Raw genomic sequence first — 27,983 nt, 5'->3', positions numbered from 1 at the left:
TGCACAGTGAGAACCAGGGGTCCATGGTTCAGGCCCTCCCAGGTACCTCAGAGGTCATGCTTGGATCCCTGAGTCTGCTGACTCAACTGACCTTGTAGTGTTCCCATTACCCACCATTCCCCTCCTACCACCCCACTCCACTCTTCAACCCAGTCCAGCTTCCTGGCACTGCCCAAGGCTCAGACAGGGGAACCACATTGGTGGACAGAGCCATGGAGGTAAACACCAAAAATTTTATTGGGGGAATTTAAATGGAGGAAGTATCCCTTAGAACAATAGAGAATAGCTTTGTGGCTTTCTTGTCCCAAAATGGGAGAATAGAGCCAGTGCCCAGGGTGGATCCTGGGACAAGGACCCTACACAGGAGGGTCATCCTGCTCTGCCTCTGGAGGACAACCAGGTCCAGCAGGCTCAGAGATTGCAGGACTGTGGACCATGGATCACTCATCCCTGGACACAGACAGACCAGGTGGAGCCAGAGCAGAGATACTGATGGAAATCCGGTGGGCAGGCAAGGGGCCCAGCTGGATGGGCTGGGATCCCAGGGCTCACCAGGCTGGTGGCTCTAGGAAATTAAGGCATCTGTTTATGTTCTGGAGAGGCAGGGTAGAGGGACTGTAGTAACTGGCAGGGGAAACCTGAGACCCCCTCCCCAGCCCAACCCACAGAGGCCCAGGCTCCCCAGGAGGAAGTGGCTTAGTCTAAAGTGCTTGGTAGGATAGGGAGGCTGGGGTGAATGTCATGCTGGTCACAGCAACTCCAGGGCCACCCTCAATGGGGTACTGGACCCCCTGCAGCAGGTGGAGGACTTCCTGAGGTCACCTGGACACAGGGTCACAGGCCCTGGCAGTCTTGAGTCAGTCAAGATGTAGCTGGTAGAGACAAGGACCCACAGTCCATACCCAGCCCCACCCCAGGGTCCATGGCAGCCTGGCTTCCTGCTTCTCCAGTTGGGCTGTCCAGGGCCCCAGAGCTGCCCACTTGCATCCCACTAGGGTCCCGAGAGGCTGGGGAAAAGGCTGGAGGCTGCCGAGTGTAGGCGGCACATGGTCCCACGAGGGGGTGCCCCAGCAGCCTGGCTCCAGGGGGCCCGCAGTGGAGGGCGGTCCTCAGGGAGGCCAAGATGGCACAGGTGCAGGCCAGGGGTCCCCCTGGGCTGGCCACGCTGCCCCCATCCACGGCTACAGGTGCCTATTCGCCCCCTGTGGGCCACGGCATCCGTGAGAGAGAAGCAGAAAGGGTGGAGGTCAGCTTAGGGCAAAGCTGTGGGGTCCAAGGCTCAGGGAACCTCCCTTTGGGTCCCTGAGCCTCCCCATTGCTCCTACACTGGGTCTGCCCCAGTCCCCTCAGTCCCTGCCAGGCTGTGCCAGCCCTGAAAAGCTGTTGATTCCTGGAACTCCCCAATCCCATCTCTAGCATATGGCAGACAAAAGTGACTGCCTTGAAGTTCAACCTTTATCCAAGCCAGCACCCCATTCCAACTCCCTAGGACAGATGCCTCATGCTTACCAGTTCTCACCTGACTCGGCTTCATCAGCAGAAATGCACACAAAGAATGTGCTACCCTGAGCCAATCAGCTACCCCCTGGGGCCCCTGCACCCACAGCCCTGACCTTGCCCAAGTAAAGGATCAAAATGACTCTTAAGTTCTTTTTTTAATAAAATTATAGATATATAGATGTAGATATAAAAACATAAAACAGACACAACGCAAGCTGACGCTGCCATGTGCTTACTCTCAGGTCCCTGACACCAGGGGAAGCACTGGTCCCCCCCTCCCCAATGTGCTTTCCACATGGGACCGGCCGGGTTAGAGCCAAGGACTGCGTATGATTTAGGGTGGGGATTCTCCAGTTTAGCAGGGAGGGTGATCCAGGTCTCACTGGCCTCCTGGGGTTGTGTGTGACCCCTGTGCCTGTTCCCATTACTTTCTCTCCCCCCCCCCACCCCCCGTCGCCTCCCACAAGAGCATAAAGCAGAAGTTAAGGCTTCAATGAAAGGGACAGCGGCGGCCGAGCATTAACACATCAGACGTAGCACGGCAGCACAGCACGCAGACACAGGGACACAAGCCCACTGGCCAGGCAAGACAAAATGCACAGAGCTAGGGCCCGTGCCACAGCTGGCTGGCTGTCCATCTGTCCATCCATCCGTCAAAACCCAGAGTAGACCAGGACTGCAGAAGCATCGGCCTTGCCAAGCTACAAGCTGCCAGCTGGGTCAGTGAAAGGCAACATGTTAGGAGCAGCTGGGAGGGCAGGGCCCCAGGCACCCTCTGAAAGGGGAGGAGGTAAACCCATGGGATTGTTGGAGACTAGCCAGGGAGCATGACAGAGTGATGTTGTTGAGCTTGGCCAAGGGAGGAGGCAGTCTGGGTCCCCCTCACTGCCCCATCAAGAACAGAAACACAGGGCCAGCCGCCTGGCACAAACTGCTCAAGATCCTGTCTTCCCCATGAGCAGATGAGTGGATGGACAGGCAGAGGGTGCAGGGACAAGCTTGTGGAGGCGTGGCTCTCTCCTGCTGATCCACACCAGGCTTGGGCGGCCTCCTTTCTCTGGGGTAGAGAAGTCGGTGGGGATGGGGAGAGCCACTATGGGGTCCTGGTCCCCATGGCACCACAGCAGACGGGTGGCAGTCAGTTCTCAAACCGAGATCTCGTAGGTAGTCCCACCCACGCCGGAAACCTTCTTAACCAGCGTGTGCCGGGCAGGGCTGGCGGAGGGTCCCAGAGGACCTGCAGCAGGCCCCAGTCGGGTCAAGCCTGGGGACTGCCCGTTAAGCTTACTTGGGGGGGTCTTCAGCTGAGGGTGGTCTCTGCATTAAAACAAGCACACACACATACATACACTCATGGTGAACACAGGATGGTGGGGTGACAGGACACGCAGACATGGACTGGAGCCCTCTGTCCTGGCCTCTTAAAGAGCGTTTGTGCCATCACAGGAAGGACAAACATGTCAGAACTGCTATCATCCTCCTGGTTGCCTCAACACCTCCCAGCTGGCAATGACCAGAGAACAGGGCAGGCAGGTGGACATCAAACTGGAGTTCTAGGTCCTGCCCATGTCATGGTGCCCTGAGCTGGGAAAGCCACCACCGGGTCTGCTCCCCATTCCCTCTCAGAAAAATGAAGGGCTGTTCTCCTGCTACCTGGCCTGTCCAGTGCTGACCATGGTGTTTCTGACTTCACTACTTAAACATTCCTAAAGGCAGGAGTCCCTCCTTTCCCCAACTACTGTCCCCGCCTTACCACAGCCACATCCCTAATCCCAAGAAAAGTAAATGGGCTCCTGGCCATATGTAGGGTAGGGAGGCCAGGTCAGGGCAAGACCACTGGTGACTGGGCTCCCACTCCTTTGTGGCCAAGTGGCCTGGATGAAAAATTCTCCCCTTAGGGCCTCATCTGCCAATCTGAAACAACTGAGCCTGAGCTCTCAGGACCTGGACACAGCAGTTCTGTGACCTACCCAACATGAGAACTGGACCCAAACAAGGCTCAGCTCTCCTACTTGGACCTGGCTCTATGAGGCAGAACCAATTACCAACCCACCAGAAGCCTATAGCCAGTCTTTCTATAAACAGGGAAGCATCTGTTCCAGGGACTATGTGCCCGAGGTGGCACATTTCACTATAAGGAGATGTCCCCCAGTCTCAGCCTCTGGAGATGCATGGAGACAGGCCCAGGGAGAGTGCCAAACAGACTGAGGAAGGTCAGAGCCCATGGCCCAAAGGAAACCCATGCAGCCACATGGTACTAGTTCCGGAAAAAAAAAGGTACCAGTGCCCAGTTGCCCTTCCACATTTTGAGCCTGCACCAGCTCTGGGAGAATGTGATATGTTGATCTCAGGGTACAAATCTTCCTGCTCCTACATATGAAGCATGCCCAGGGCATCCTCAGAACCGAGCCACTCTCACATGGATAACTGAGAAGTCTTCAAGGCAGGATGAGGCCCACCCTCCTTGTCCCATCCCAGCAGGCAACCAAAGGGCTCCAGGACAACCCTTGAGTACTGGGCCAAGAGGAGCCCTGCAGGTGGTTGGATGGCTGCCCTGCACTGGGAAACCCACCCACACCTCTGGACACCCACCTCTGCACAGCCAGCGAGGGTGGCCGTTCCGGGAGGTCCGTATGGATGAAGGCGACAGCTTTGGGGCCCATGTAGGAGGGCGAGCAGGGAGTGCCAGGCGGGGAGGGTAGACCCTGACGCACAGGCGACCTGTGTGAGCCACTTCCAGGCCGGGGCCCAGGGGCGTTGTTGTTGGCCTGGTCGGCCTGCAGGGAGGAGGAGGATGTCCGTGGTGCCCGGCTCACAGAGCTTGACAGTGAAGACAGTGATGTCTGCAAGGCAGGGTTGCGGGCACCACCAAAGCCAGGCCCAGCCACAAGGTCATCTCTGGAGCCATAGCGCAACACAGAGCCACGAGGACCCTCAGACAGCACACTGGCCTGCTGCAGGCTGTAAGAGCTGGGTGTGTCATAGACTCCAGAGTCACCAAAGAGTGAGTCGGCCTGGGAGCGCAGCAGCCGCTCACGCTCCTCCCTGTCCTTGCGCTCCTGGATGGAGGCCATGATGGTCCTCGACAGGTTGTCATAGCGTACTGGTGAGGGCTCCCGAGGCCGGGGACCCAGCACGGGACTAAAGCTGCGGGGTGGGGGCCGTGGTGGGTCACCTGCTGCCCCAGGGTGTAGATAGGGTGAGCGGTAGCCAGCTACACCAACAGAGGGGTGTGCTGGGCATGTGTGGCCACTAGGTGAGCCAGGGTTAAGCAGGCTATCATAGGACAGGCTGCCATTTCGGTTGGGTAATGCATGGGGAGCAAAGATGCTCCGGTGGGGTGTGGGAGGACCACCCTCAGAACGCAGGGGCTGCAGAGCTACATGGTCCCCACCCCGCCGGCTGGCAGCCTTGAGGCTCAGAGAGCGCAAAGCGCCTGAGAAGGCATCAGTGGCACTGAGTGGTGGGGACGGTGGGTAGGTTGAGTGCAGGCCACTGGGACCATGGTCTGGGAGGTCCAGGCTGGGCTCAGACACAAAGTCCAGGCTGTGGGTGCTGTCATCCCCTATAGTCAGGGAGTCAGGGCCTTGAACCTATGGAGAAAGAGAGCACTCTCACCCCTACCCAATCACACCCCCAACCTGTAGCCACCAGGTACTCTGTGCCCATGTAATATAGACTGTAATGCTGGTGACATAGGCCATGGCAGATGCCACCAACACATAGTAGAAGAAGCTTCCTGTTTTCTGACTATGCCCACCTCTCTCATGCCAACCATGGAAGGAATTTGGAACAGAATGGAGCCAGGACAGAGGCCTCGGAGGGAAGACTGTGTGGGGCCTGCCACTGCCCACCAGCCCCAGGTGAGAAAGGGCTACATGGGCAACACCCAGGTTAACACTGACTCTAGGCAGCAAAGAAGTGGGAACTCCACTACTCTAGGCCAGAGTAATGCCCTCAGAATCTACCCAGCCAGGGAGTCCACCTTCTCAGGGCAGCCATGGCCACAGAAAAGAGGGGTCTCTTTCAGTCTCTGTGGGGCAGCTGACTTAGGCTGAAGAGTAGCCCAAGGAACCTCAAATCCTAAAGGTGGTGAGGGTGAAAAATGGTCTTGGTGCACTTAGCCAACTAAACTGAACCTTCAATAGGCTGAAGGATCCAGGTCAGTCCTGGGAAGGAAGTAAAGCAGGGAATGAACCTAGAATACCCCCATTAGCAACCAGGGCTGACCATCCTCCAGGTGGACAGGGTCACTGCATACCCACCAGAAATGGACCCTCATCGAGGAAAGCCCAGACTCACTGCCCCAGCTATCAATCCCTAAAATGGAGGTGGAACAGGATGTGAATCCTAAGGGATGAAGCTGGTCTAGATGAATGGGGCCTGGACTCAGGCCTGCCTCTAAGGCTAGACCTCAAGGAGGGATGGCAGCCCTGAGAAAACTCGGGGCTCTGGGTTATTCTGAAAGCAGGACAGCAGAGTACTGAACTTGGAGAAAATAAATGGGTTTTCTCAAAGAAATCTCAAGTTCTTCTGAAGGCTTCCCATGGGCCTTAAGTTTCGCTAATGGTGAAACTCCAAGTCATCCTGGCACACACTGCTCCTGGGGGCAGCCTCTCATCTGGCCTAAGGGCAATGCCAACCAAGAGATAGAGATTCCAGGCTTAGGACCACTAGAATCAGCCCTCCCAGAATATCTCACCCTGTACCCCTCCAATTGACCCCAGTTCAGGGTCCCAACCGGGTAGGGTCCCACTGGCATTCACATGGCCCTCTGTGAGTGGGGACTCTCCAGGAGCATGGCCTGGTCTCCTCACCTGCTCGCTAGGCCCACAGAATGGCGCCTTGGGACCCGTGGGGAAAGCTGGCCGGAATTTGTACATGGCAGGTGTCGGAGGGCTGGTCCTCTGCACTGACAGGGCACTCTCTGGGGAAAAGGACCAATGTCAGACTGGGGTCAGTCCATGTCCCTCCCCCAATTTGGCTGTCCAACCTCACCAGCACTGCCAGGCCGTGGGGTCTTCAGGTCACCTCCAAAGGTGCTGGCCTCTATCTTGGGGGGCAGTGGTGGCCCCAGATCCAGTGGCTTTTCATCCAGCCGGTCCAGACTGCCCTTAGACTGGGAGGGATGGGCTCAGTGGTATGTGGGGCTTGGATAGGGGGTGGGACTTAACTGAGGATTCCTTCCTGGAGTGGTGGGACCCTTCCCCATAATTCTCCCAATTCCTCCTCCTTCCACCTGCTTACTCTAAGGGTCTGATTCCCATCCCCTCTTCCTTCCCAGCCCAGGCCCCCACCTTGCTGCGGCCCAGTCCTGCCTTCAGCCCATTGTCACTAAGCTTGACCTTGAGCGGTGCAGCTCTCTCCAGGAGTTCAGGCCGAAGGAAGGGTGGCTTCAGGCTCACTGAGAGCGGCAACCGGGGTGATTCCACCATGTACCTGCATCAGGAACAGAGGAATCAGCAGCCAAACAACCTGGCTATGAACACACACCAAAGGCAGGACCAACCCCACCTGGAAAGTGCAGAAAGATATCACGCTAAGGGTTCAAGGCTGCCCACCCTGCACCCAGCACAAGCTACCTCACCCCCCTGCCCAGGCCGGGCCTCACCGGGGTGCCAAGGGGCTGCATAGCACGTGCTCCACGTTCCCATAGCAGCCTCTGGTGAAGGGGTTCACACCCCCGCGAAACTTCCCAGTCACCTGTGGACACGGGACCCCTTAGCCAGCCTGGCCACCCAGGGTACAGGCCAGGGTAGGCAGAGGGATAGGCAGGGGCAACTGGGGTTCCTCAGAAGTGGTGATTGTGGAAAGCAGCTTGAGCAGTCAGCCCAGGGGTGACCCTCACTCAGGCCATCCCAGCATATCCCTATAGGGAGTTGTAGAATATACAGGCCATCAGTTGCTGGTGACTGCAGTGTCCACAGGCATGGGGCATGCAGGGAGACAGGTAGGCACAGCCTCACACCTGCGACCCCTCCCACCAAAGTTGCACAAGACACCTCACACAAGGGTTTCCAAGGCCCTGCCCCAGTGAGATCTGCACCTGCTCATTAGTGGTGCGCCCCCGAGTAACCAACACCACGTGGAAACCAGTGAGGCCGATGACAGGAATGAAGAAGAGTCCAGCCACACACATGACAGCCATGCTGACTGGTTAAGGTCAATGGCTGCAGGCAAGGACAGGGTGGACCCCATCAGAGTGGCACTGAGCAGGTACCTGTGTCCAAATACCCTCCTCTGCCCATTTAAGAATAACAACTCACCCACTGGGTCCCCTAGGCAGCTGATCAACCCCTTTGGTTCTCAATTTCCCCTGTGACACACATGCCTGGCCTACACTGCCTTTGGGAGGGGCATTCAAGGATCAAGGATACGTGATGGTGGTGTGGGCAGCTCCCAACCCCTCGGCATGGTTCAGCACGTAGACCAGGCCAAAGGCCACGACGCCCACCATGTGTGCACTGAGTGACAGCAGGAACAGGAAGAAGTAGCGGTAGTTCCGGCGTCCAATGCAATTGTTGACCCAAGGGCAGTGGTGGTCAAAGTCCTAGGCAGAGGCAGTGCATCAGGGCACATAGGGGGGTGAAGATTAGGTGCAAGGCCTGGTTGGGGAAGCACAGAGCAATGGGATAGTCACCTCGACACAGTTGTCACAGACACTGCAATGTGAGCAGCGTGGTGGGCGGTAGAAGTGGCATGTGGCACACCATTTCATGCGGACCTGGATGCCCCGCACATCCACATTCTTGTAAAGCGGGGCCCGGAAGTCGTCCTCTTTGTCTTCGTCCTCGTCCGCTGCAGATCAGGAGATGGACAGAGTGGCAGGGAACAAGAAAGTGACTTCCCTATCAGGAAAACCCCTGCCCAGCCTATCTATGGGGAACCACTAAGTCCCTCAATTCAGCCCCTCATACTTCATTGAAAATGAGCAGACGAGCTGCCTCAACACAGAGCCCTACCTCGGGGGAAGACACCAGGGTCCATGAAGGTGGCCATGCTGAAATTGGCCAGGACAAAAAGGAAGATGATGCCATTGTAGACAGGAACAGCTGGGGACACGGCTCTCGTCAACCATGGGCACCTGCAATGGAAAGCCAGGAAGAGAGCTAAGTACGTAGGGTACAGTATAAAGGCAAAGGGCAGATCCATAAGACGTGGAAATTTGATTTGTGCGGGTTGGACCCATCAGGCCACCAGCTGCAGACCTACTGGGAGACCCCTGCCCATTAGCCCTTTGTTCCTTGGCTCAACCACCAGATGCTGTTGTACACCGTGTACAGTGTGTAGTCCTCCCACCATGCCAGTTCCAACCTGGCAACACCCCAGGGTAGCTGTCTGGAGCGTAACTCACAGTTGAGGGAAATGAGGCTCAGAGAGGCCCATTTGACTGGGGTTATATCATTAAGGATGGGTGGCCCAGAGCCAAACTACAAACATCCTTTTGCCCCAGGCACAACTTTTCTTGGCTCCCCTTTCCTGGGGGGACACAGAAAGGAAGTGAACACCAAGACAGAAAATAAGACAACACACAGGTGCTATGATGTATAGAGGCCAGTAACCTGCCTGGGTAGCTCCAGTCAGTTCAGGCCTCACCTAAACCTATCCCCAGCCTTGCAGGGACCCCTCGCAAGGAAGACTCTGGAGTAATGAAAACCACAAACATGAGTCATATATGGAGGGACAGTCTCCCTGCTCTTCCCTGAGGGGCACAGCAACATATCCCTCACCACTGGCAGCCTCTTCTCAGTTTGTCACCTTGCTCCCCAGATAACAATGCAGAACACTTCGAAACACTTGAAAAGCACAAGGCTCCTACCCCTTCCCACCTCTTACCACCCTGCAGCACTTAGCTCCAAGTCTTTCCGCTCTTCCAAGAAGCCTTCCAGGACACTTGGTTCTCTGCAGCCTTCTTGAAAGGGTTTTGCACATCTCCCTAAAGAGAACCTGCTCTAATCCTCAAGGAGCCTGCCCAGAGTCCCCTCCATGGATACCCACTGGTTCTCAATTCCCCTGACCCTGACCCTACAGCAAGTTCCTGAGTGCCACCTCTCAGGTCCTAAAAAGCACCTGGACCCTCATATTGTTTTTCTGCGGCTTCCCCTGCACCCAGCTGTTGTGACAAGTGGTCAGGTACACAGGGGATACACACTCCCTTCCCCATCCTGCGCTTGAGCCCTTTCTGGAGTCAGGGGCCAGTGGGGATTCCCCCACCGTAGTCCTAACTATAGGGATGTAGCAATGGTGGCTGCCAGCAAGACAAATAGGGCCCACAGTCCTGCCCACCACCCCAGCTCACATCAGCCACGCTAGTGCACCCACGCCTGCCTTGGCCAGGAGCCAGCTCTGCCGCCCCAACAACCACCTCCATGGCAGCAGAACTATTTTTAGTGGAAAGCAAGAGGCTATTTAAAGATTCTGCTTCCCACGGCAGTGTCCTCCACAGGGCCAAGAGCTGTCAGTTACCCCTTCCCTTTCTCCACAGCCAGCATGGACACAGTGTGTGTACATTAATCTGCAGCTGCAAGGGTCTCTCTGCCAGGAAGATCTGCCTCTCACCCCTACCCTGGTGTTCTGGGATGCAGACCCCCGTATACACCTTCTTTTCATATTCCCCATCCCTGCCTGGTATACGGATGGCACTTAACACATGTCTTTGACCACCGACCTAATGCTGTTCAGCAAGGCAACAGTTGAGGCCCTAAGGCATGGCCAGCCTGGCATGGTGGAAGGCATATACCCCAACTGATGCCAAACAGGGGAGACACACTGAGAGAACCAGTCCAGCCCAGGGCGAGGTAAGGTACCCCCTTGGATGGCACAAACAAGATCCCTACAGAACTTTCTGGGAAGGGCTAACTACATAATCAGTGTGAAATGAAAATATGGATGCCTTATTAAAAAGTTATTAAGAAATACAAAACAACACTAGGCATGGTGGTGCATGCCTGAAATCCCAGAGACTTGAAAGGCTGAGGCAGGAAGATTGAAAGTTTGAGATCAGCTGGGGAAACTTAGTGAGAATATCTAGCTCAAAATAAAAATAAAAAAGGGATAGAGATTTGGCTCAGTGGTAGAACACCCTTAGGTTCAATCCTTAGTACCAACAACAACAAAAATCAAGACAGTGATAGTATGTCATTAAGCATGTGGAGTTGGCCTGCGCTGGAAAAGGAAGAGACCAAAGAGTCCAGGGGCTAGCTGAAGATGAGGTAGATGGATGAATAGATGTAGGGGAGAGGCAGTAGGCAGGTCCCCAGGGTGGAGGGACACATGAAGAGGCCAGTCATGGGCTCTGTCCTTGTATCCATGGCTTCCCATCCTGTATGGTACATCCCCATTCTCCCAACTGTGAGGAAGGGGAAAGCTGCTGTCCTCACATTTTATAGACAAGGACCTGAGGATCCGAGGCCTTGGGACCAGTGTGCATTTGAGCTGGGTTTTCAACCTGTTCCTTGGCCCTAATTGGAACTGGTCTTGGGAGTGCCCTCACCCGTGGTGTAGGCAGGGCCTGAACCCCTCAGCTGTCCAGTCCCTGCTGGCCAGGTAGTCTATACCACTAGAACCTCCTTGAGCCTCAATTTCTTCCCCTCAAGGCAGGTGGGCTAGACAGCTGACTTGAGTAAGATTCCCTGGGAGAAAGGGATGTGGACAGTAGCTGTGCAATGATAGGGTCACGTTTGGAAATTTGTGCTCTTAATAGGGCAGTGCTTGCACTGAGATGCTGGGTAGCCTCTGTCCAGTGTGGGCACCACCTGGCCAAATGTCTGGGAGGGCCAGTGGGGGGCCTTAGCTGAGTATCAGAAAGGACTGAAGAGACACACAAGTTCTCTGAGACCTAAGCCACCATTCTCTTATTATCTCCAGCCCCTTGGCTTGACTCAGGCCCAGGACCAGGCACTTGTCCTCCCTGTCGCCCTCTAGGTGTTATTGCAGGGACCCATGAACCTAGACCCCACTTAAGGGGGACAGGCCCACTAGCTAACCCATCATGGCCCTGGCAGATCCCAGAACTTAGGAAGCATGCATGCTAAGTGGTGGAGGAGACAAAGAGAATACACAGGCACATACACACACTTGAACACACATGTGGACACACATATATGTGTCACACACAAACATGCTCCAAAGTACACATGCACAAATACAAATATACAGGTCCATAAACACAGACAACCACTCTTTTACCAAAAAAAAAGCACATATGCATGAACACATACAAATATATCCACAAGCAAGACACACATATATGCAAGAACATACACATGCACAGGCACACACACTTGTGTGCAGGTGAATGAATGCAAAAATGCCAGCAGAGCTCACATTCAATCATAGAGGCCTAAGCATATGCATATGCACACATGAACACACACATGCAAAGACACACCCCTCCTCCCCCTACACCCAGCTCTGTCCAACCTCAGCTCAGTAGCCCCTTGTTGTAGGCCTCAGGCAAATCCCTCTGCCTCTCTGGGCTTTCCATTGTTCCCCTGTGGGACAGGGCAAATGTGAATACACATGAGGACACTCAAGGACATGCAAAGATGTGTGAAGACACAGAAAGACATACAAGAACATGCAAGGATACACAAAGACACAGGAGGAAACAAGAGGACATGTGAGCTCTCCTGGGCAACAATGTCCAAACCATATTTGTGCCAGCACTAAGCTTGAGAGGATCTTCTGCCCCCGGGGATATTCCCCGCTCATGTGCACCATGCTGATCCTTCTCTACCTGGCTCCAGAGACCCCAGCTGGATTCACCCTCTTCCCCTGCAGGACATAACCCAAGACCTGAGTTTGCAGGAGGGTCAGAAAGAGACAGGCAGGTCACAGGCCCCTGGGCCATGGGCAGAGCATTTAGCCTTTCATGAATCCTGCCTACAACTTCCCTATGACCCCCTTCTGGTTGACTCAAGCCATGCTGTGGACCAAATGGAGAACCAGGAGGGGGCCTAGCTCTGAAGTTCCAAGCACTCCTCCAGTTCCAGCCCTACCTCCTGAATAGCAGGGACATAAGCCAGGACACAAGTCATTACAGTGTGCCCCACCAGGGTGGAGGTCTTAAGTCCTGCCTAGGCTAGCAGAGTCTCCCTGTAAAGGGGGATGGGGAACTTTTACAGGCAGAATGTCTGCCACAGCTAAATGTGGAATGGAAATTTTTAACTCAGACATTTTCTTTTATATCAGGTTCTTCATTAACAGTTTGCATTTGAGAGTGGTACTGGCCCATGGAATGCCAGGACTCCACTCTGCCCTGGTCATTCAAAGCAGGGCCTCTGGATCATGAAGCATCTATACCTACCAGTCTGATCCCTATAGTCACCTGGACAGATGGGGAAACAGGCTCAGGAGGGCAGGGAAGTCCCTGGTGACATGCATCATGTCCTGGCAGGGGAGTTCACACTGAGTTTCCACCCTCAGGCTCTTCCCCACAAGGCACAATCAGCCCTTCTTCTACCTAGCCCCTTAACCCTCAGGCCTAGACCATCTGCTGTCTTGGACTAAGCCTCCAACATGGAGAGGGCTCAGGTCCAGCCACACCAACTCAGATGCCTCAGAGATAAGACTGCCCAGCCCTAGTCCTCTGGCATGCATAGTGTCCTGTCATTCTGCAAAGTGACTCTGGGGAGAGGCAGAATAGAGGCAGAGCAGAGGACTGCCCTGAAAGCTTTTGGACCCTCCAAGTACCTGACCCAACCTAGTGTTGCACTATAGTAAGAAGTCCTTTGGAGCCCAGAGGACACAAACCCCACCTGGAGGGCTCTAAGAATCTGCCATACAACATACACTCCAACCTCAAAATATGTACACTCTCAATCGGGCATCCTTCCCACACCTCAGCCTCTCCTGGAAAGATGTCTGAATGTCCTACTGGCCCCACAGCCTTTGGTGAGCTGGCTGAGGGAAGGGATCCCTAGTCCTGCAGGCCTCAGACTCCTGATCTTGCATGATACCAGAAACATGGCCCACTTGGTATGGAAATAGAATCTACCCTGAAAGGGGCAACTCACATTACTGAGTGCAGAGAGGAGACCTGGGGTCCATTCACCATCTGGTAAAGTCCAAGGAGCAAAAAAAGAAAATAGAAACCCCATATAGATCATGAGAGCAGGGTAGGGAACCATTCCCTCACTGAAGCCAAAGTGGGCCCAGGCATGAGGAAGCCACCGGACATGAGGAAGCCACAAAGGAGGCACTGAAGCCTGTTCCAAGGACACCCACTCAGCATGGCCACCAGACCTACCTAGTATTCCATCTAATCAGAATTGTCATGGCCTACCCTATAAAGACCCCTTCTCAAAAACTGAGCCACCTAGTGGATTCCAGAAGAGCTAGGGTGGGGCAAGTTAAAGTCCCAATTTAGCCCAGGAAATATGGCCTCAAGGTTGCCAAGGGACAGGTGAAGCCATTGAGTCTCACTAGATGGTTCCTACAAATGGGACCCAATAACACCACTGAGTCTCCATCCTGCCACTGAGACACATATTGCATGTTCTCCCAGACTAGCTGAGTTCAGCGTGGGCCACAAATTGGAGTGCTACCTCCAAAGGGAACCCGATACCTCAAAAGCACCATTGTCCATGACCCTAGAACTCCAGCTTTGAGAACGGAGGAAGGAAGTACTAGCAGCCTGCAGAATGGCAGCAGCCTCAGCACTCAAGGCCTAGGCTGGGTCAATTCACAGGAAAGAGCACATAATAGACTCTGAAATCACAGGTGAGTGGCTCACAAGCACTCCTATTGCATGGCCTGGGTGCCACAGAGGTGAGGCCAGGGCACAGAGAAGCTCTCTGAGGATGAGGAGATGGGTGGTCTCCATGAGCTGGAGGATGAATTTTAACTTCTTTAAAACTTTTTTCCCCCTGCATTTCGTAAGTTCTCCATGGAGAACCTTAAGTTATAAGAAAAGACACTGGATTGCACTTGGGTAATAAGACTTGAGACAGACACACCACCCCAGTGCCTGGGAGGCCAAGACCAAGCTGAGATCCATGCTCCCAGAAGCCCCAGGGAATGGGTCCCCAACCTCACCCACCACCCACCTCTCTCTGCCCCATAGTCAGCAGCATCAGAGTGAGAAGAACACACTGACTCTCCAGAGCCAGAAATAAGCCCGTCCACACAGGCCTTTTTTAAACACATTCTTGGCAGTCTGCAGCCCCAGCCTCCAGGTAAGTACTCTCCCGCCTCCTCAAGCACCCAATTCAGACTCGCCATGCACATGGGCTGCCACCCCAGCTATTACAAAGGTGAAAGAGCAGTAGGTTGACTCCTGCCCATTCCAGGCTCACTCACACTCAGAAGCCATCACTCTGCCCACCTGGGCTTGGACTTGTGGAAAGGGTCCGCAGCAATCCCTTCTCATGCCTGAAAGATCCCTAGGGTGACCCCAGGACAACAGAGGGAGGTCAGCAGATCACTCCAGGCCGTAAGCCAGCATGTCTGAGGTGAAGAAGTTGAAACTGGAGCCACCTGAGGCCCTGTGAGCAAGGGGATTCTGTCTCTATAACTAGAGGCTTAGCCTCAAAGGTCTTAGTGTCCCCTATGAGAAGCCCACAGCAAAGCTATTTAAACATCTATCTCTGAGTGCAGCCCAGCCTAGCCTCTCAAACTCAAATGGCCACTAAGAGCTTCCAAAGAGGAAGGCCAACAGAGGGCAGAGGACCCCACCTGGCCAGGGTCATCAGCAGCTATGGGGTAAGCATGTGGCAACCAGACCAGGCCACACCTACGCGGGAATAACTTGGCACTGGCCTGGGGTGGCATTCTGGAGGGGACCCAAGAAGCACCCACGGCTGCTTGCAAGGAAGGCTAGTAATTCTGGGCAGCCCGCATCCCCTCCTGAGCTTTGTGAAAGGGAAGGGCTGCTGCCACACCCAGGGCCTGCCTGACACAACTCTGAGATGCCCAGTTAGTACCACTGTCCTCACACACATGTGGCTCACCTGTTCCAGAACGCGCGGCATTCCGGGATGCGGTCCCTTATGCCAGGGTGGGGGCTCGCCTTGCTCACAGCCCGCGCCCCGCCCAGCCCGTCTGATTCCAGCCCCCTGCCCGGCCCAGCTACCCAGCCCGGTAGCTGCCTCTGTATTCCCAAGAATCTATGTCAGGCCTGACTGCCACCCGGGCACACGGACGCAATGCCAACTCACGTGAACACGAAGAAGAGGGTGCTGGAGCCGACCAACAGCGCGGCGGCCGTGGCCACCGGGATGTACTTGGCGGGTTTGAGGCGCGTCCCGGGGCTGCGGGGCATCCTGGGCGCCGCGCCGCCGCATCCCTCCCCGGGGCCGGGCGGGCGGAGCCGGCCGGGGTCGGGCCGGGGTCGGGCGGGCTGGACTCGGCGAAGAACCCGCGGCGGCGGCGGCGGCGGCGGAGGAGGAGGAGGAGGAGGAGGAAATCCCACCCCACGGGGCGCGGCGGCGCACTGATGTCAGCGCGCCCCTTAAGGTGGACCCGGCTGCCGAGGATGGAGGCCGGCGCGGGGGGCAGGGGGGGCGGTGCGTTGGCCTCCTTCGCGGCCCGCCTGCAGCCCCACGCAAATGCCCTCCGCCCTCGGATACCCAGACCTTCAGAGGGGCGGGGTCACTCCTTGCCTCGGGCTCAGCGCAGCTGTTGTACCCTGCAGACTTTGCGGGACGAGTGGCAACCTCCGTGAAAGCCAGAAATCCTGGTCCTACCCGGTGCGGTTTTTCCTCCTGGGCCTGTTTGCACAGACCTTTCCTAAATAGTTCCTTCTCCTAATCACATGTGCATCCTGGCGCAGGCTGATGGCCACAGGTACACGCTATTCCTGGGCAGGGACAGCCCCCTCATCTGGAGCCATCTGGCAGTCACGAGGGTGGGGTGGATTTTGTGGTACTGCAGGGGCATCAGTGTCGTTTATCAACCTTCCCCATCTCACAACCCTCATGCCATTCTTCAGGTCTGAACCGAGCAGGGGCCATAGGCCCCTCCGCATCCTGGCCCAGGTTGCAGGCTTGGAAGGGTGAGACCCTGGGACTCCTCCCAGAGGCTGGATGCCCCACAGGGGGGCGCCATCACCTTGCCCAGTAACGGGATAGGCCCGGTGAGCAGGCCCACCTCCCGCAGGAAATCCCACCCTCCAGTACCAGTGCAGTTATCACTTAAGGTGGACCGGCATTAGAGAATGAGGTCGTCTGAGAATGAGTTCTGGGCAACTGCACTGGACTCCCTGGCAGAGCACACTCAGCGCCTGAGTGGAGACCTCATAGTTCTATTGCCTCTCTAACAAGGGCCTGTCCTGGCCACTCCAAAATGCCCCGGGTGTCTTCTGCTCTGGAACCTATTACAGCCCTCCCCATATGGGGACCTAGGAGGGTCCTCATCCTCTAGCCAAGACCCAGCACCCAGCAGCTACCTCCTCCCTGTCACACCATCTCAAACCTGGGATCTTTGCCTTGTTAGTCTTATGAAGCACCTAACAAGCTCCTCAGGGAAGATCTGGCTGTTAGAGGACCAGGGGCCTTAATGCAGCTAGCTATCCAACAGAAATGATTTCTCCTAAACTTCTGTTCTGCAGGATGTTCCACTCCAGAAGGCCCAGTACAGGGGAAGGGGGAGGGTTCTCCCAGCACTAATGGGGACTACAATGAGATAGAGGGATCCCTGCACACTGGTGAGCAAAGACCTGATACCACCTCGCCCCAGCTCTCAGGTGGTCTCAAAAGGAACTTCAGGGATGGGAACACATCTCAGAAGAGCAACTCAACCCATGACTTTGTTTCTGCCCTTCTGCACTCAGAATACAGAAAGCTCAGACCCTGCCCTCCATTAGGAATGGCCCCAACCTCACAGTAACTTCTTATGTGACACACCTATATCACACCAGGCCCTGTAGGTCCAGGTCTGACTCCACACCCATTCTGTATACAGGGTGCCAAGGACAGTCATCTCCTCCCCTGGCTGGAGAGCCCTGAAGAAAAATGTCAAACATGTCACAGGGAGAAACAGGTTTGGATCTCTTATTAACACAGATAAGCGGGCAGACAGGGGTCCAGAGGGGTCCCAGTGAGGTAAGCCTCAGTACTTACTCTACCTGCAGGGCCAGACAAGCAATGGGGCCAGCAGTGGGGAAGCTGGGGCACCATGAGGATGAAACAGGCCTCACTCACTGCTCCTCAGCCTCATGCTGTCCAAGGGACAGGGACAGGGAAAACGAAGCAAGTAGGTGCTTCCTCAGTCAACTCAACACACAGACCTGAGATGTAAGGCTATCTATACCCCCTAATCAGCAGTTTTGCTTTCAATGGTTTCAGTTATCTGCAACCCAAAAATTATTAAATGGAAAATTGAATAACAATGAATTTTTAAATAACTTTATTTTTTAAATATGGTGCTGAGGATTGAATCCAGTGCCTAACTCTGCCACTGAGCCACAATCCCAGCCCATAATTTGAGTTTTATATTGTGTTTAAATGAAATTTTGTACCATCCTGCTCCAAACAGCTTATGTGAATTATCCCTTCACCCAACATATCCACACTGTATCTACTACCCTAATCGTTTGACACTTAGTAGCCTTCTAAGTTATGAGATCAGCTGCCCTAGCATTGTAATGCTTATGTTCAAGTAACCTTTATTTAATAATGGCCCCAAAGCAAAGTAGTAGTAATGCTGCCAATTTGGATATGTAAAGAGAAGCTGTGAAGTTCTTCCTGTAAATGAAAAGGTGAGTTTTCCACTTAATTAGGAAAGGAAAAAAATGTTGCTAAGATATTTAGTACAATAATTTCAACATTACATTCACTATTACCATTTAATCTTCTTCCATTGTTAATCTTTTACTATGCCTAACTTAACTTTAACATAAGTTATGTGTATATGTATATTTATATATGAAATAATAGTATATTCACTAATGAGGTTTCAGGTATCCACTGGTAGGGGGAGGCAGTCTTGGCACACATCTGGAACACAGATACACTGATGCATTCCTCATAATCCCTAACTTCTATTAGGACCTACATTGCTTTTGCCAAAGGATGACAACCTGGAAACATGTCAGGCTGGGCAGTATGTACCCTTACTTAGCCTACATGATGGCCAGTAGGGCTGATGCTGACTCAGTCCCCTGCATGTCTCCCTTTGAGCAGAACTTCCTACAGTGTCACAAGCTATTTCCTTCAATGCACCCCATGATACAACCTGAGCAGAGGATGGTAGTGTCCCCCATCCATTCTGAAGAGTCTTTCTGCTGCCAGAAACGCCGTTTGGAAATACTTCTCCCATCCCTAGATGAAGTAATTTAGCTGGAGGATTATTGGAACCCAAAGCGAAGACAATGTTAAACATTCATTCTATCCCAGTGGAGGGCTTTCTTCAAGGAAGATCAAGTCATGGTATGCAACATATCTGACTCCTGTGCCTGTGAGGCTTCAAGGGAATGTAAACAGCACAGTGAGGTTCCACCTGATTTACAGCATCACAATTCTACTGCTATAGGACTTAATGGTCACTGTGTGCAATCCTCAACTCCTCCTGGGGTAGAGCCCCACCAAGCCAGTACCAATGTGCTGGAGGTAATTCACAAGGTTCCCAGCAGACAAGAGATAGCCTGTGCAGTCTTTGTGTGGGTTTTTATAACAAGAGCAGCTGATTCCCGCAGGAATTAGGAACTGTGTTTAAACAGGACATACACTCACCAAGCAGGACCAGGCACTCAGGAAGGTCAGACAGAACAGCCAGTAGGAGACACCACTGACAGATGGAGAGATTAAGGAGCAACAGCAGAAGTGTGGCAGATGCCCACACTTTACCCTGGTAGATGTTAAGGGCAAATTGCCACAAGTCATGATTGAGTATCTTGTGGCCCATCTGGGGTCAAGTCCTTGCTCAATCTTGCCCTATGGTGGGGAGGGCTGGCACAACTCCCAGAGCCTTGTCTCTTGGTCACCTTAGACACATGACAGTCAGGACATGCTTTAAAAAGCCTCTTGTACACGAAACCCTTTCTCCCCTTAAGAAAATGTCTGAGAACATGTTTTGCTATACCAAACCCCAAAGAGCATGCTTGAAAACACCTCTTATTTAAAGCTACTGCAGATGCTCACAATTCAAACAAGGCTGAGTTTAGATTTCAAGTCCAGGAGGTCCAGAGTTGAGATACTTTGCTCCAAGTGGTGAGGTATCTGACAGGGTTTCCCACAGGAGGGATATAGGACTAAACCCCACTTGGCAAGGACTATGCCCACCACTCTGCCAACAGGGGCCAACTAGAACCAAATGCATACACACACACACACATACACACCTATCTCCTCACCACAGTGCAACAACAGCTGTTCAGGCCTAAAGAAGTGGCAGAACACACCTCAGCCCCATGCACCAGCCCCTGTTCCAGCACGGGCTGACACACCATGCCTCCAGTGGCCAACAGCAGCTCAAGTTCTCCAAGACCCACAACCTCAGCAAGGTAAGGAGTCTTCCAAGATACAACCCGTGGCAACATCAAGACCCACCATCACAGTCACAGGCAGACCTGAACATGCATACTCAAAAGAGCTCAGGCAGGCACCCCCAGGAGCTAGCCAGGACCAACAGTGCTCACAGTACTGTCCACACACATGCAGTCCTACCATCTGCTCCAGGTTTCAAATGCATTTTTTATTCACTATTTTTGATGACTATAAATAAGTGTTTCCACTATGGAAAAGAAAGTTAGCACAGTACATTTTCATGACTGGGGAATGGATTTTCTCAAGTCATCTTCAATAAGGTAAAAACTTAAGAAAAAAAACCTGAATGTTGGAATTCAGTTCTTTATATAAAGTCCTTATGAAAACATAACAGAATAAAAATAAACCCAAAAGGAAGGGCAGGGCAAAATTAAAAAAAAGAAAAAGAAGAAAAAGAAAAAGGAAAAGAAATTAAGACGACTCATTGCTTCTCCGATTTCTCCTCGGTCTCCTCTCCAGGTTCCTTGTTCTCCTCCTTCACAGAAAGAGCTTCCAGCTTTTCGGTCACTTTTTCAGCATTATCATTTTTGCCCAGTCCTACCAAAAAGGAGAGCACAGTAAGAAAATAGAAGTCCAGATCATGCTGCCTCCTCACCAGGCCCAGAGCACAGGGGATACTTCATCCCTGAGAACTGCCCACTAATCTCCCCAGCTGAGCCCAGAGAAAACACTGCTGGCCACTCTTACTGGGCTGCTCAGTGACATCTGGTCACTTACTACCTCAGCCACCATCTGCCCCTAAGAACCAGGAGATCAAGTCCTACAAAGAGAAAATGAGGATATGATTCTCAAATCACCTGGTAGGTTCCATACATTATGACTTAACTGCCCACCTGGATCCCACTGATGTGAGCCATGATGATGAACATGAGCTCAGGAGCCCCCCCCCCCCCCCGGAAGTACCCTGTGTCCCCAGGCAGCTGCACTGTCCCTGACAGATTCAGGCAGCCACAGCTCCTGGAATGTTTTTTTAGCAGACTGAAAAAGCACCCGCCTGGGACTGCAGCTGGGTGCAGAGTGAGTCTGCAAGGAACCCCCCATTTCCAGGAGCATAGTGTCACCTTTCTTTTCTCTCTCTTCAATCGCTTTCCTGCATTCTTCAAACTTTGTTTTGAATTTTTGTGCATCTGTGGAAAGAAAAGAGATAAATTCCTAAGAGCCCAAGTGTGGAAAGGACATATCCTAGAGGGTCTGAAAGACCAGGATTCCCAGAGGGCTCTTGTCCTATGCAATTTTTAACCTAAGGATGGGCTGGGCCATCTCCCTTCATCTGACTGTGATAATTCATACAACGAAGGACTTTTCCAAGGACTATTCTCTACAACCATCCTCCCCATCTGACAAGGGCCCATAAAGTGCACCAGGCACTGGGAGCCACACAGTCTTGGAGGGACAGCCCCACTCCACCAAACCATCAACTACTGGGGTGCTAGACATGGCAACCACTAACTCCTCAACTTTCACAAATCCATGAAAAAACCCTAAGCAGGAGAGAGGTCAGCCTAGATCTACGGACCTCTGCATGGTCTCTGTAGGTTGTTGGTATCCAGGTGACATCATTGTACCTAGCCTCAGGGAGCCATAAACCTGGCAAAAGCACCAATGGGTAGGAAATCCTGAGGTTTGACTCAGGCTCCACTCACCCAATGGGAATTGGAGCTTGAGGAGCAAGATCTGGGACTGCACCATGGACACTTGCTCAACATTAGCACCTAAGAGGAAACACCCTGCACAGCTCCCAAATAGCATGCCAAAACTCTCCAATGAACATTCCCAGTCACTGTCACCTTTTCTCCAAAAGCAACACTGCACTGCAATGCTACAATCAGTAGGTCTCCAGGGTACCCCTTTCCACTTACTCTCAGCGTTTAGGAAGCGGATGGCGAGCAGCTCTGGCTTAGGGTACTCATCAGCAAAGTCAGCATGGGTGTTCCAAACCCAGGCACGGTCGCTGCCGGCGTTTGGCTTCAGTTCCATCGTTGGCGTGACTTGGAAGAGAAAAGCCTATGAGGCTGATGGGGACTACCTAGGAAAGCTCACAAATCCTTCGGCCAAAAAGAGTTCTGAAGCTCATCAAACTGAAAGACTCATTTCAGGCAACATAGAAAATTTGGGGTCTGAGAACCAGGCCCAGACAAAATCCCACAGGGTTTACATTTCACCCAAACCTCTTTGAAAACAGTCCATATTCACTTAAAACCATCCACATTTAGTACTGTCCTAAATGTGGGAAGGCACCCGCTCCCTGACCATGAGGATATCTCTGAGGGTTTCCTGAATGAACTATCTTAAGACCACTCATCACAGATGACCCTACCTCCAGAAAAGTGGACATGGGTAAAGCAAGCTTCAGTTTTGATTCCAGTGTGACTGCTCACACCAAGCCCCTTGGTAGTAGCCTCCCAGTGTTGTAGTCCCAAGGCCTAAAGTCAGACATCAGGGCAAAGTCAAGGGAGCCAGCCCTTCCTAATGGCATTCAATCTGGCTGACTGGAAGGTGGGGGTCAATGGAAGGGAAGAAATCCAGAAACAGGACTCTCATCCAGGACACATAATCAGGCCAGCATGACCACTCCATGTTCTATCGTCTAAGACGAACACTGAGGAATGAGAATAGTTGATATCAGAGTCCCATAACAAATACTTCTAAGTCATGAAGACAGGGCAATGGCCTAGAATAAACATGCTTATCCTGAACCCATTAGGCCCATGCAAACTTGAGGGGAGAAGAAGGGAGACGGGTCCCACAGCCAATCAGGGAGCGTCCCCTAAAGAGAGCCTCTTGTCTACAGATATCTTGTAGACACCTTGTCCCTGGTATCTCCACCCAGTCAATGACCCCTGTGCCTCTGGCAGAAGTCTCCAGGGACTCCAGGTGGGTCTATGACCCCATTCACAGCCACACCTACAAATCAGTGTAAACTAGAGCTCAGAGATCTCATCCACTGCAGCCCAACATAATAGTCTCCAGGCCTCCTGTACATTCTACACATCCGTACCTCCTCCACACCCCACTTGGATGCCTGGCCTACACTCACAACCATCCTCCCCACCTGACAAGGGCCCATAAAATGCACCAGACACTGGGAGCCACACAGATAGCTCTGGAAAATACAGACTCAGCACTAGGAGGTCTACCAAGGGATGGTCCAGGACACATGTGCTTCTCAACACAGCACCCACCAAGAGGAGCATGAATTGTTTCTGCATGGCAGTCAGCAGACAAAAGCAGTAGGGACACCCTCCCATTCATTCCATGTCCCAAGATTGGCCTGGTGCTCTGCATCCATCCTATCAGGACCCATCTAATTAAACCTCACGTCCCATGTTCTCTAAGCTTCACTGTAGCTCATAGTTAAAAGGCACATTTGAAAGACTTTTTTTTTCCTTCCCAGCCCTGGGGGTCAAACCCAGGGCCTTGCACATGCTAGGCCAAGTGTTCTACCACTGAACTACATGCTCATCCCTTTCTATAATTTTACTTCAAAACAGGGCCTTGCTAAAATGCCCAGGCTGGCCTAGAATGTGCAATCCTCTACCTCCACCTCCCTAGTAGCTGGTATTATAGGCATGTACCACTGAGCCCAAAAGAAAGGTATACTTCATATCTTAAATTCAACAAACACCACAAACATGCACTCCATGTAACAACACATTCCCAGGTTCCAAGTCAGGCCTAAAAAAACTTCCTGTAGGTCCCAAGTCAATCTAACATAGCTTAGGGGCTGAGAATTTAAAAATCAACCTTAAGAGGCCACCTACTATAGTGGTTGGCGCATATCTTCAGGGTCTTGTCCCTCCTCATGAGAAGGCGGATGGTTCCTTTCTCCTTATGTTTCAGGAGCTTGACATCACCAGTGCCTCGTTCCTTCCATTCTGGAAGATCATTCTCTGAAGCAAATCGAAATAGCTTTGCTCGCCTGTTAAGAAAAGCCATTAAGTGAGTGCTAAACACAGCACAGCTATGTGCCACTGGATCCCATGTTTCTACAAACACTCTTTCCCTCCTTTGAGCTCAAATAACTACTAGGCACCCAGTACCACCCAAAAGAGCAGCACAGCCAACAAATTACAGGCCACTTTAATTTCACAGCCAAAATGAAAAAAATGTGAATAGTTTCAACATTTTCCCCAGCAAAAACATATGACCCCCTCAAAGGGAAAAAGTAAAAAAGCCCTCAGTAGGCTGAGCCTACCATAGCATCCCATGGCCACATAGAGGTCTTTCTCAGGCCCAAGTCTTCCCAGAGATAAATTTGCTCGTGTGCCCTCAACCCAGAGGACCAGGACATGAATCTCCCTGTCAAGGAGCAGTACTTCACACCTATAGGGGCACCCAGGATCCAGCAGTGAATCAATAGTTCTGTCCTGAGGGCTCAGATTAGCATCCTCCCTCTGCACCCCCAGTTCTGCCTGTCTCTCTTCTACCAAAGACTCTACCCTCCTCCAACCTCAATTCAGTCCAGGGATACCATGTTCTCACAAGATTACCTAACAGGCCAGGCACAGTGGGTGGCGCATGCCTGTAATTCCAGAGGCTTGAGAGGCTGAGAAAGGAGAATGGGAAGTTCAAAGCCAGCCTCAGCAAAGGGAAGGTGCTAAGCAACTCAGTGAGACCCTCTCTCTAAATAAAATACAAAATAGGGCCAGGGATGTCAGTGGTTGAGTGCCCTCAAATTCGATCCCTTACCAAAAAACAAAACAAGATTACTTAACAGGAAACCCAAAGGTCCAGATGAAAAGGCCCAATCAACTGGCCTCATGTCTGAGAGCAAGTGGCCCTGCCCAAGACAGCAACACTCTCAACCCATGGCAGGTAAGGAGGTGACAAGTATCATGTCACCTCAAGTACGAGCTATCCCCACCTGGGGCCACAGCAATCCCAAGGTAGAACAGAGACCAGTAATCCTGTATCTTTAGGAAAATGCCCACCACCCTCTAGGACTGAAAGGGCACCTGTAGCTTTCTTTCTTTGCCCATGCTTCCTTCTCCAGCCCCAATCCCTGGAAGAATGGCTTGGGATGGAATTCTCTCATCTTCCTTCGTCCACCTCAGAATAGCCAAACCTGGTATCTTGGATCTACCTGAAGTGGGTGGAGACTAGAGGGCACAAATTTGCACAAGGAATAAACTAAAACCTTACTTTCACTGAAGTGTAACTGAATTTAATATCTCAGGCAATTCTGGGCGTAAGCTATGATCTCTGTAGTTCTGTGATGTAGACACAAAACACAAAGCTCATACTTAGCGGTACTTCAAAACCTCCCCACCACTAACGTGTGTACACTACTTTTTAAAAAGTAACCCTGAGCCAGGCATGGTCTGAGGACTGCAAATTCGAGACCAGCCTGGGTTACTTGGGTAAGACCTCGTTTTAATATCTTGTCTCAAAAAGTAAAAAGAGGTACAGATGTAGCTCAGTGGTAGAGTATCCTGGGTTCAATTTCCAGACAACCAATCCCCAACCAAAAAGTAATTAAATACACACACACACACACACACAAATAAACCTCATAAATAAAGCTATCCATCTTCACTTGTAATTCCAAATAAAGAGTCGGGAATTCCCAAATTTCAGACTGCCAAAGTTTGTACTTATTTAAATGTGCCCTAAACATTTGTTGAAAACTTAATTCAGCTTAACATAATGCTAGGCAGTGCTCTACCACCAAGTAATATCTTAACATAATGCTGGGAAAGGGGCACTACCATTGAATTACATCTCCCCCTACTTCTATTCTTTGTAAATGGTCCACTCTTTGGTATTCTGATATAGCAACAGAAAACAGGTAAGATACAACTTTATGCTGCAAAAACAATTAAGACTTCCAGCTCCACCAAGGGAAGGAAACTGGACTGCTGGAGGTGAGATGGCAAGTAAGGACAGCTAGGGAACCCAGGGAAGGGTCCTAGTGTGGTACAAGAAAAAACATCTTCAAAAACTATACCAATAGAAAATTACCAGATTTTAGCCCAACCCCAGAAAAATCAATAAAAAGCTTATGTATGCCTTTGTTCAAAGAGCAGCCTGTCCCTCCATAGGTCAGGTCTTCTCCTTTCGGTTGAAAGTAAATTAAATCCTTGCATGTGTGTGCTCATATTTTGTTTCATCTCATTTCTACTGTCAACACAGCCTATCTCTGGTAACACTTCAAATAGCCACAATCAAGCCAAGCCAAGATGTGATGCTCACAAAAACCATAACTTCCACATTACTAAAGATAACTTTCCCTCCAGTGACATGAACATACTTACATCTTAAAAAGTTCCTCTTCATCTTCCTCCAGCGTTTTAATTTCTTGCTCAGGGAGCGAAACTATAGGCTCAAACTGGGGGTCGTGATTGGACTCATCTGCATTCTCAGTAGAGGTATCATGGTCCTGATGAGGGTCCTGTGCAGGAAGATGCAAAGAGGTGATGCTGCAGGCTGGAGAACCTGGCCCACAGCAGGCATCCCCAATAGTGAGTGGCATCCGGAAAACAAGGACAGGCCTCACCCCAAATCAGAATTTAAGCTCACAGACTTTCACATCAGCAAAAATGTGCATTTACATCCAACTCCACAAAATCACAGCACTAAGTGTGCAGCAAGACACTGGATTTCAGCACCCCTCCCCCAGATCCACAAACATCAATCAGAACCATGCAGACTGTCTGTGGCTCCTTGAGGAGTAGCCTAGGAGAAACTCCCTCATCTCTTTGAGCCCCGTTTCCTCACCGGTAAAATGAAGATAATGATACCTGCCATGTGAAGATCAAAAGACACAATGACGAACTCAGCAAATGTTAGCCTTATGGCAAAATGCAAATCTAAGAGTTTTCACTAAGGGATATCCATGCATGCTCTTACTAAAAAGACAAAAGACTGCTATAGACTACTAGTATTTACACGGAATTCACAATTCTGCCAAAATTTTTATCATGGCTTGGAAAATTAAGTTGATAGGTTTCTAAGAAAATCACAAGTCAAAGTCATAAGGGTCTGAACCAACTCAAAGATTTATAGAGCACAAATTATCACATTTAAGTTTAAGTTTTACAAAACACATGCCTTGACGATACAGAAAAAACCCCAGACTCACTACTAGACTCAAACAGGAAAAGAAAACATAAGCCCTTCGCTGTTCTTCCTTTGGTTTCACAGCACTGCGGCTCCGCTGCGGCCGGCATCCGACCAGACACTAGCAGCCAACAAAGCCGCCCCCGCCCTGGGTCGGCGTGTCCACGACCCGTCCCCCTCGTTGGAACACGAGCTTCCGCCACGGAGGCCGGCGGCGGTTCCAGACCTAAGGACCGAATGAATGAAGTGCTGCGTGGGCGACGGGATGGAAGAATACTGTCCCGGTGGAAAGCCCACCAGTGGGCCGAGCCGGAGGAAACCGGTCTCCTGCCCCTATCTGGGGCAAGCAGGACAGCCCTGCGTGGCAATGGCTTTTTCCCGGCCCACCCCAAGGTCACGCGAGCGCCCTCCAGCCCGCGCGAACCAAGCTTACGCCCCCAGATCCCGCTAGACTTGACTCCACAGGCCTCGAGCCCCCAGGCCCCGCGCGCTCCGGCCCCTAGCTCCACAGGCCGGCGGGGGTTGGTGGCGGAGGCACGGGCCGCCCACGTGGCCGCCGATAGCGGCCCCAGCCCCCTGGCCCCCGCCCGCCCAGTCCCCGCCTGGCCCAGGCCGCACCTGGGCGGCCGCCATGGGAACGCGGCGGCGGCGGCAGCTCGACTGGTTCGGTCTTCACTGACTCCGAGGCCTCTAGGCGACTAGTCGTAGCTTCTTTCCTCCGCGTCTGGCTCCGGCGCCTCCCGCCTGCCCGCTCTTCCCTCCGCCCCGCGACCCGAACCCCAACCCCTGACCCCGGCGGCGGGAAACGCGCCGCGATTCAAAACCAGTGCAGCTTTATTGGCGCAGGAAGCGGACACTCATTGTCCCGCCCACCCTGTGCTTCCCGCCAAAACGCCCGCGGCGCATGCCCAGCCAGCCAGTCAGCCACAGCAGCGGGCT

General features: G+C 52.4%; 2 protein-coding genes and 1 non-coding gene across 8 annotated transcripts; all 3 read right to left on the bottom strand.

Annotated features, from left to right (window-relative positions):
* Nucleotides 1–247: 247 nt before the first annotated feature.
* Nucleotides 248–15,830, bottom strand: Zdhhc8 (zDHHC palmitoyltransferase 8). Of its 5 annotated transcripts, XM_026401694.2 has the most exons (13): nt 15,660–15,706; nt 14,828–14,885; nt 11,923–11,993; nt 8,463–8,584; nt 8,141–8,298; nt 7,878–8,050; nt 7,547–7,649; nt 7,112–7,203; nt 6,798–6,939; nt 6,499–6,619; nt 6,318–6,427; nt 4,093–5,093; nt 248–1,202 (listed from the first exon to the last, which is right to left on the bottom strand). In XM_026401694.2, exons 4-13 carry the CDS (start codon nt 8,497–8,499, stop codon nt 992–994), a joined length of 2,148 nt encoding a protein of 715 aa, XP_026257479.1. In that variant the 5' UTR covers nt 8,500–8,584; nt 11,923–11,993; nt 14,828–14,885; nt 15,660–15,706; the 3' UTR covers nt 248–991. The 5 variants fall into 5 exon arrangements, with proteins under 5 accessions (XP_026257479.1, XP_026257480.1, XP_026257482.1 ...); XM_026401695.1 differs by lacking the exon at nt 14,828–14,885 and having other exon boundaries at nt 15,660–15,744; XM_026401697.2 differs by lacking the exon at nt 11,923–11,993.
* Nucleotides 15,831–20,119: 4,289 nt separating this feature from the next.
* On the bottom strand, nt 20,120–27,836 carry Ranbp1 (RAN binding protein 1). Of its 2 annotated transcripts, XM_077796186.1 has the most exons (8): nt 27,663–27,836; nt 27,067–27,270; nt 26,703–26,725; nt 26,240–26,376; nt 23,747–23,904; nt 21,845–21,973; nt 21,047–21,112; nt 20,120–20,522 (listed from the first exon to the last, which is right to left on the bottom strand). In XM_077796186.1, exons 2-8 carry the CDS (start codon nt 27,152–27,154, stop codon nt 20,407–20,409), a joined length of 717 nt encoding a protein of 238 aa, XP_077652312.1. In that variant the 5' UTR covers nt 27,155–27,270; nt 27,663–27,836; the 3' UTR covers nt 20,120–20,406. The 2 variants fall into 2 exon arrangements, with proteins under 2 accessions (XP_077652312.1, XP_077652313.1); XM_077796187.1 differs by lacking the exons at nt 26,703–26,725; nt 27,067–27,270 and having other exon boundaries at nt 27,663–27,832.
* LOC113191879 (small nucleolar RNA SNORA77) lies at nt 20,888–21,012 on the bottom strand. The gene has a single exon (XR_003301947.1). It is a non-coding gene; the product is annotated as a small nucleolar RNA SNORA77 (small nucleolar RNA).
* Nucleotides 27,837–27,983: the final 147 nt, after the last annotated feature.

The sequence above is a fragment of the Urocitellus parryii genome, chromosome 3 (genome assembly GCF_045843805.1).
Source record: "Urocitellus parryii isolate mUroPar1 chromosome 3, mUroPar1.hap1, whole genome shotgun sequence".
Lineage (NCBI taxonomy): Eukaryota > Metazoa > Chordata > Mammalia > Rodentia > Sciuridae > Urocitellus > Urocitellus parryii.
Note: the sequence above shows the minus strand (reverse complement) of the source record. Positions and strands in the feature narration are given on the sequence as shown.

Bases quoted from the DNA above. Each gene is read 5' to 3' on its own strand.
- Zdhhc8 (XM_026401692.2), bottom strand. From the start codon at position 15,763: ATGCCCCGCAGCCCCGGGACGCGCCTCAAACCCGCCAAGTACATCCCG. The intron at 6,620-6,797 runs GTGGGGGCCTGG...CATCCCTCCCAG, and splicing joins CAGGACTGGGCCGCAGCAAG to TCTAAGGGCAGTCTGGACCG. The intron at 5,094-6,317 runs GTGAGGAGACCA...CTTTCTCCATAG, and splicing joins TCTGTGGGCCTAGCGAGCAG to GTTCAAGGCCCTGACTCCCT.
- Ranbp1 (XM_077796186.1), bottom strand. From the start codon at position 27,154: ATGCCGGCCGCAGCGGAGCCGCAGTGCTGTGAAACCAAAGGAAGAACA. The intron at 21,974-23,746 runs GTAGGTGGCCTC...TTCTCTTCCAAG, and splicing joins GATATGCGCCAACCACTATA to TCACGCCAACGATGGAACTG. The intron at 20,523-21,046 runs GTGACACTATGC...CCTTTTTGGTAG, and splicing joins TGAAGAGAGAGAAAAGAAAG to GACTGGGCAAAAATGATAAT.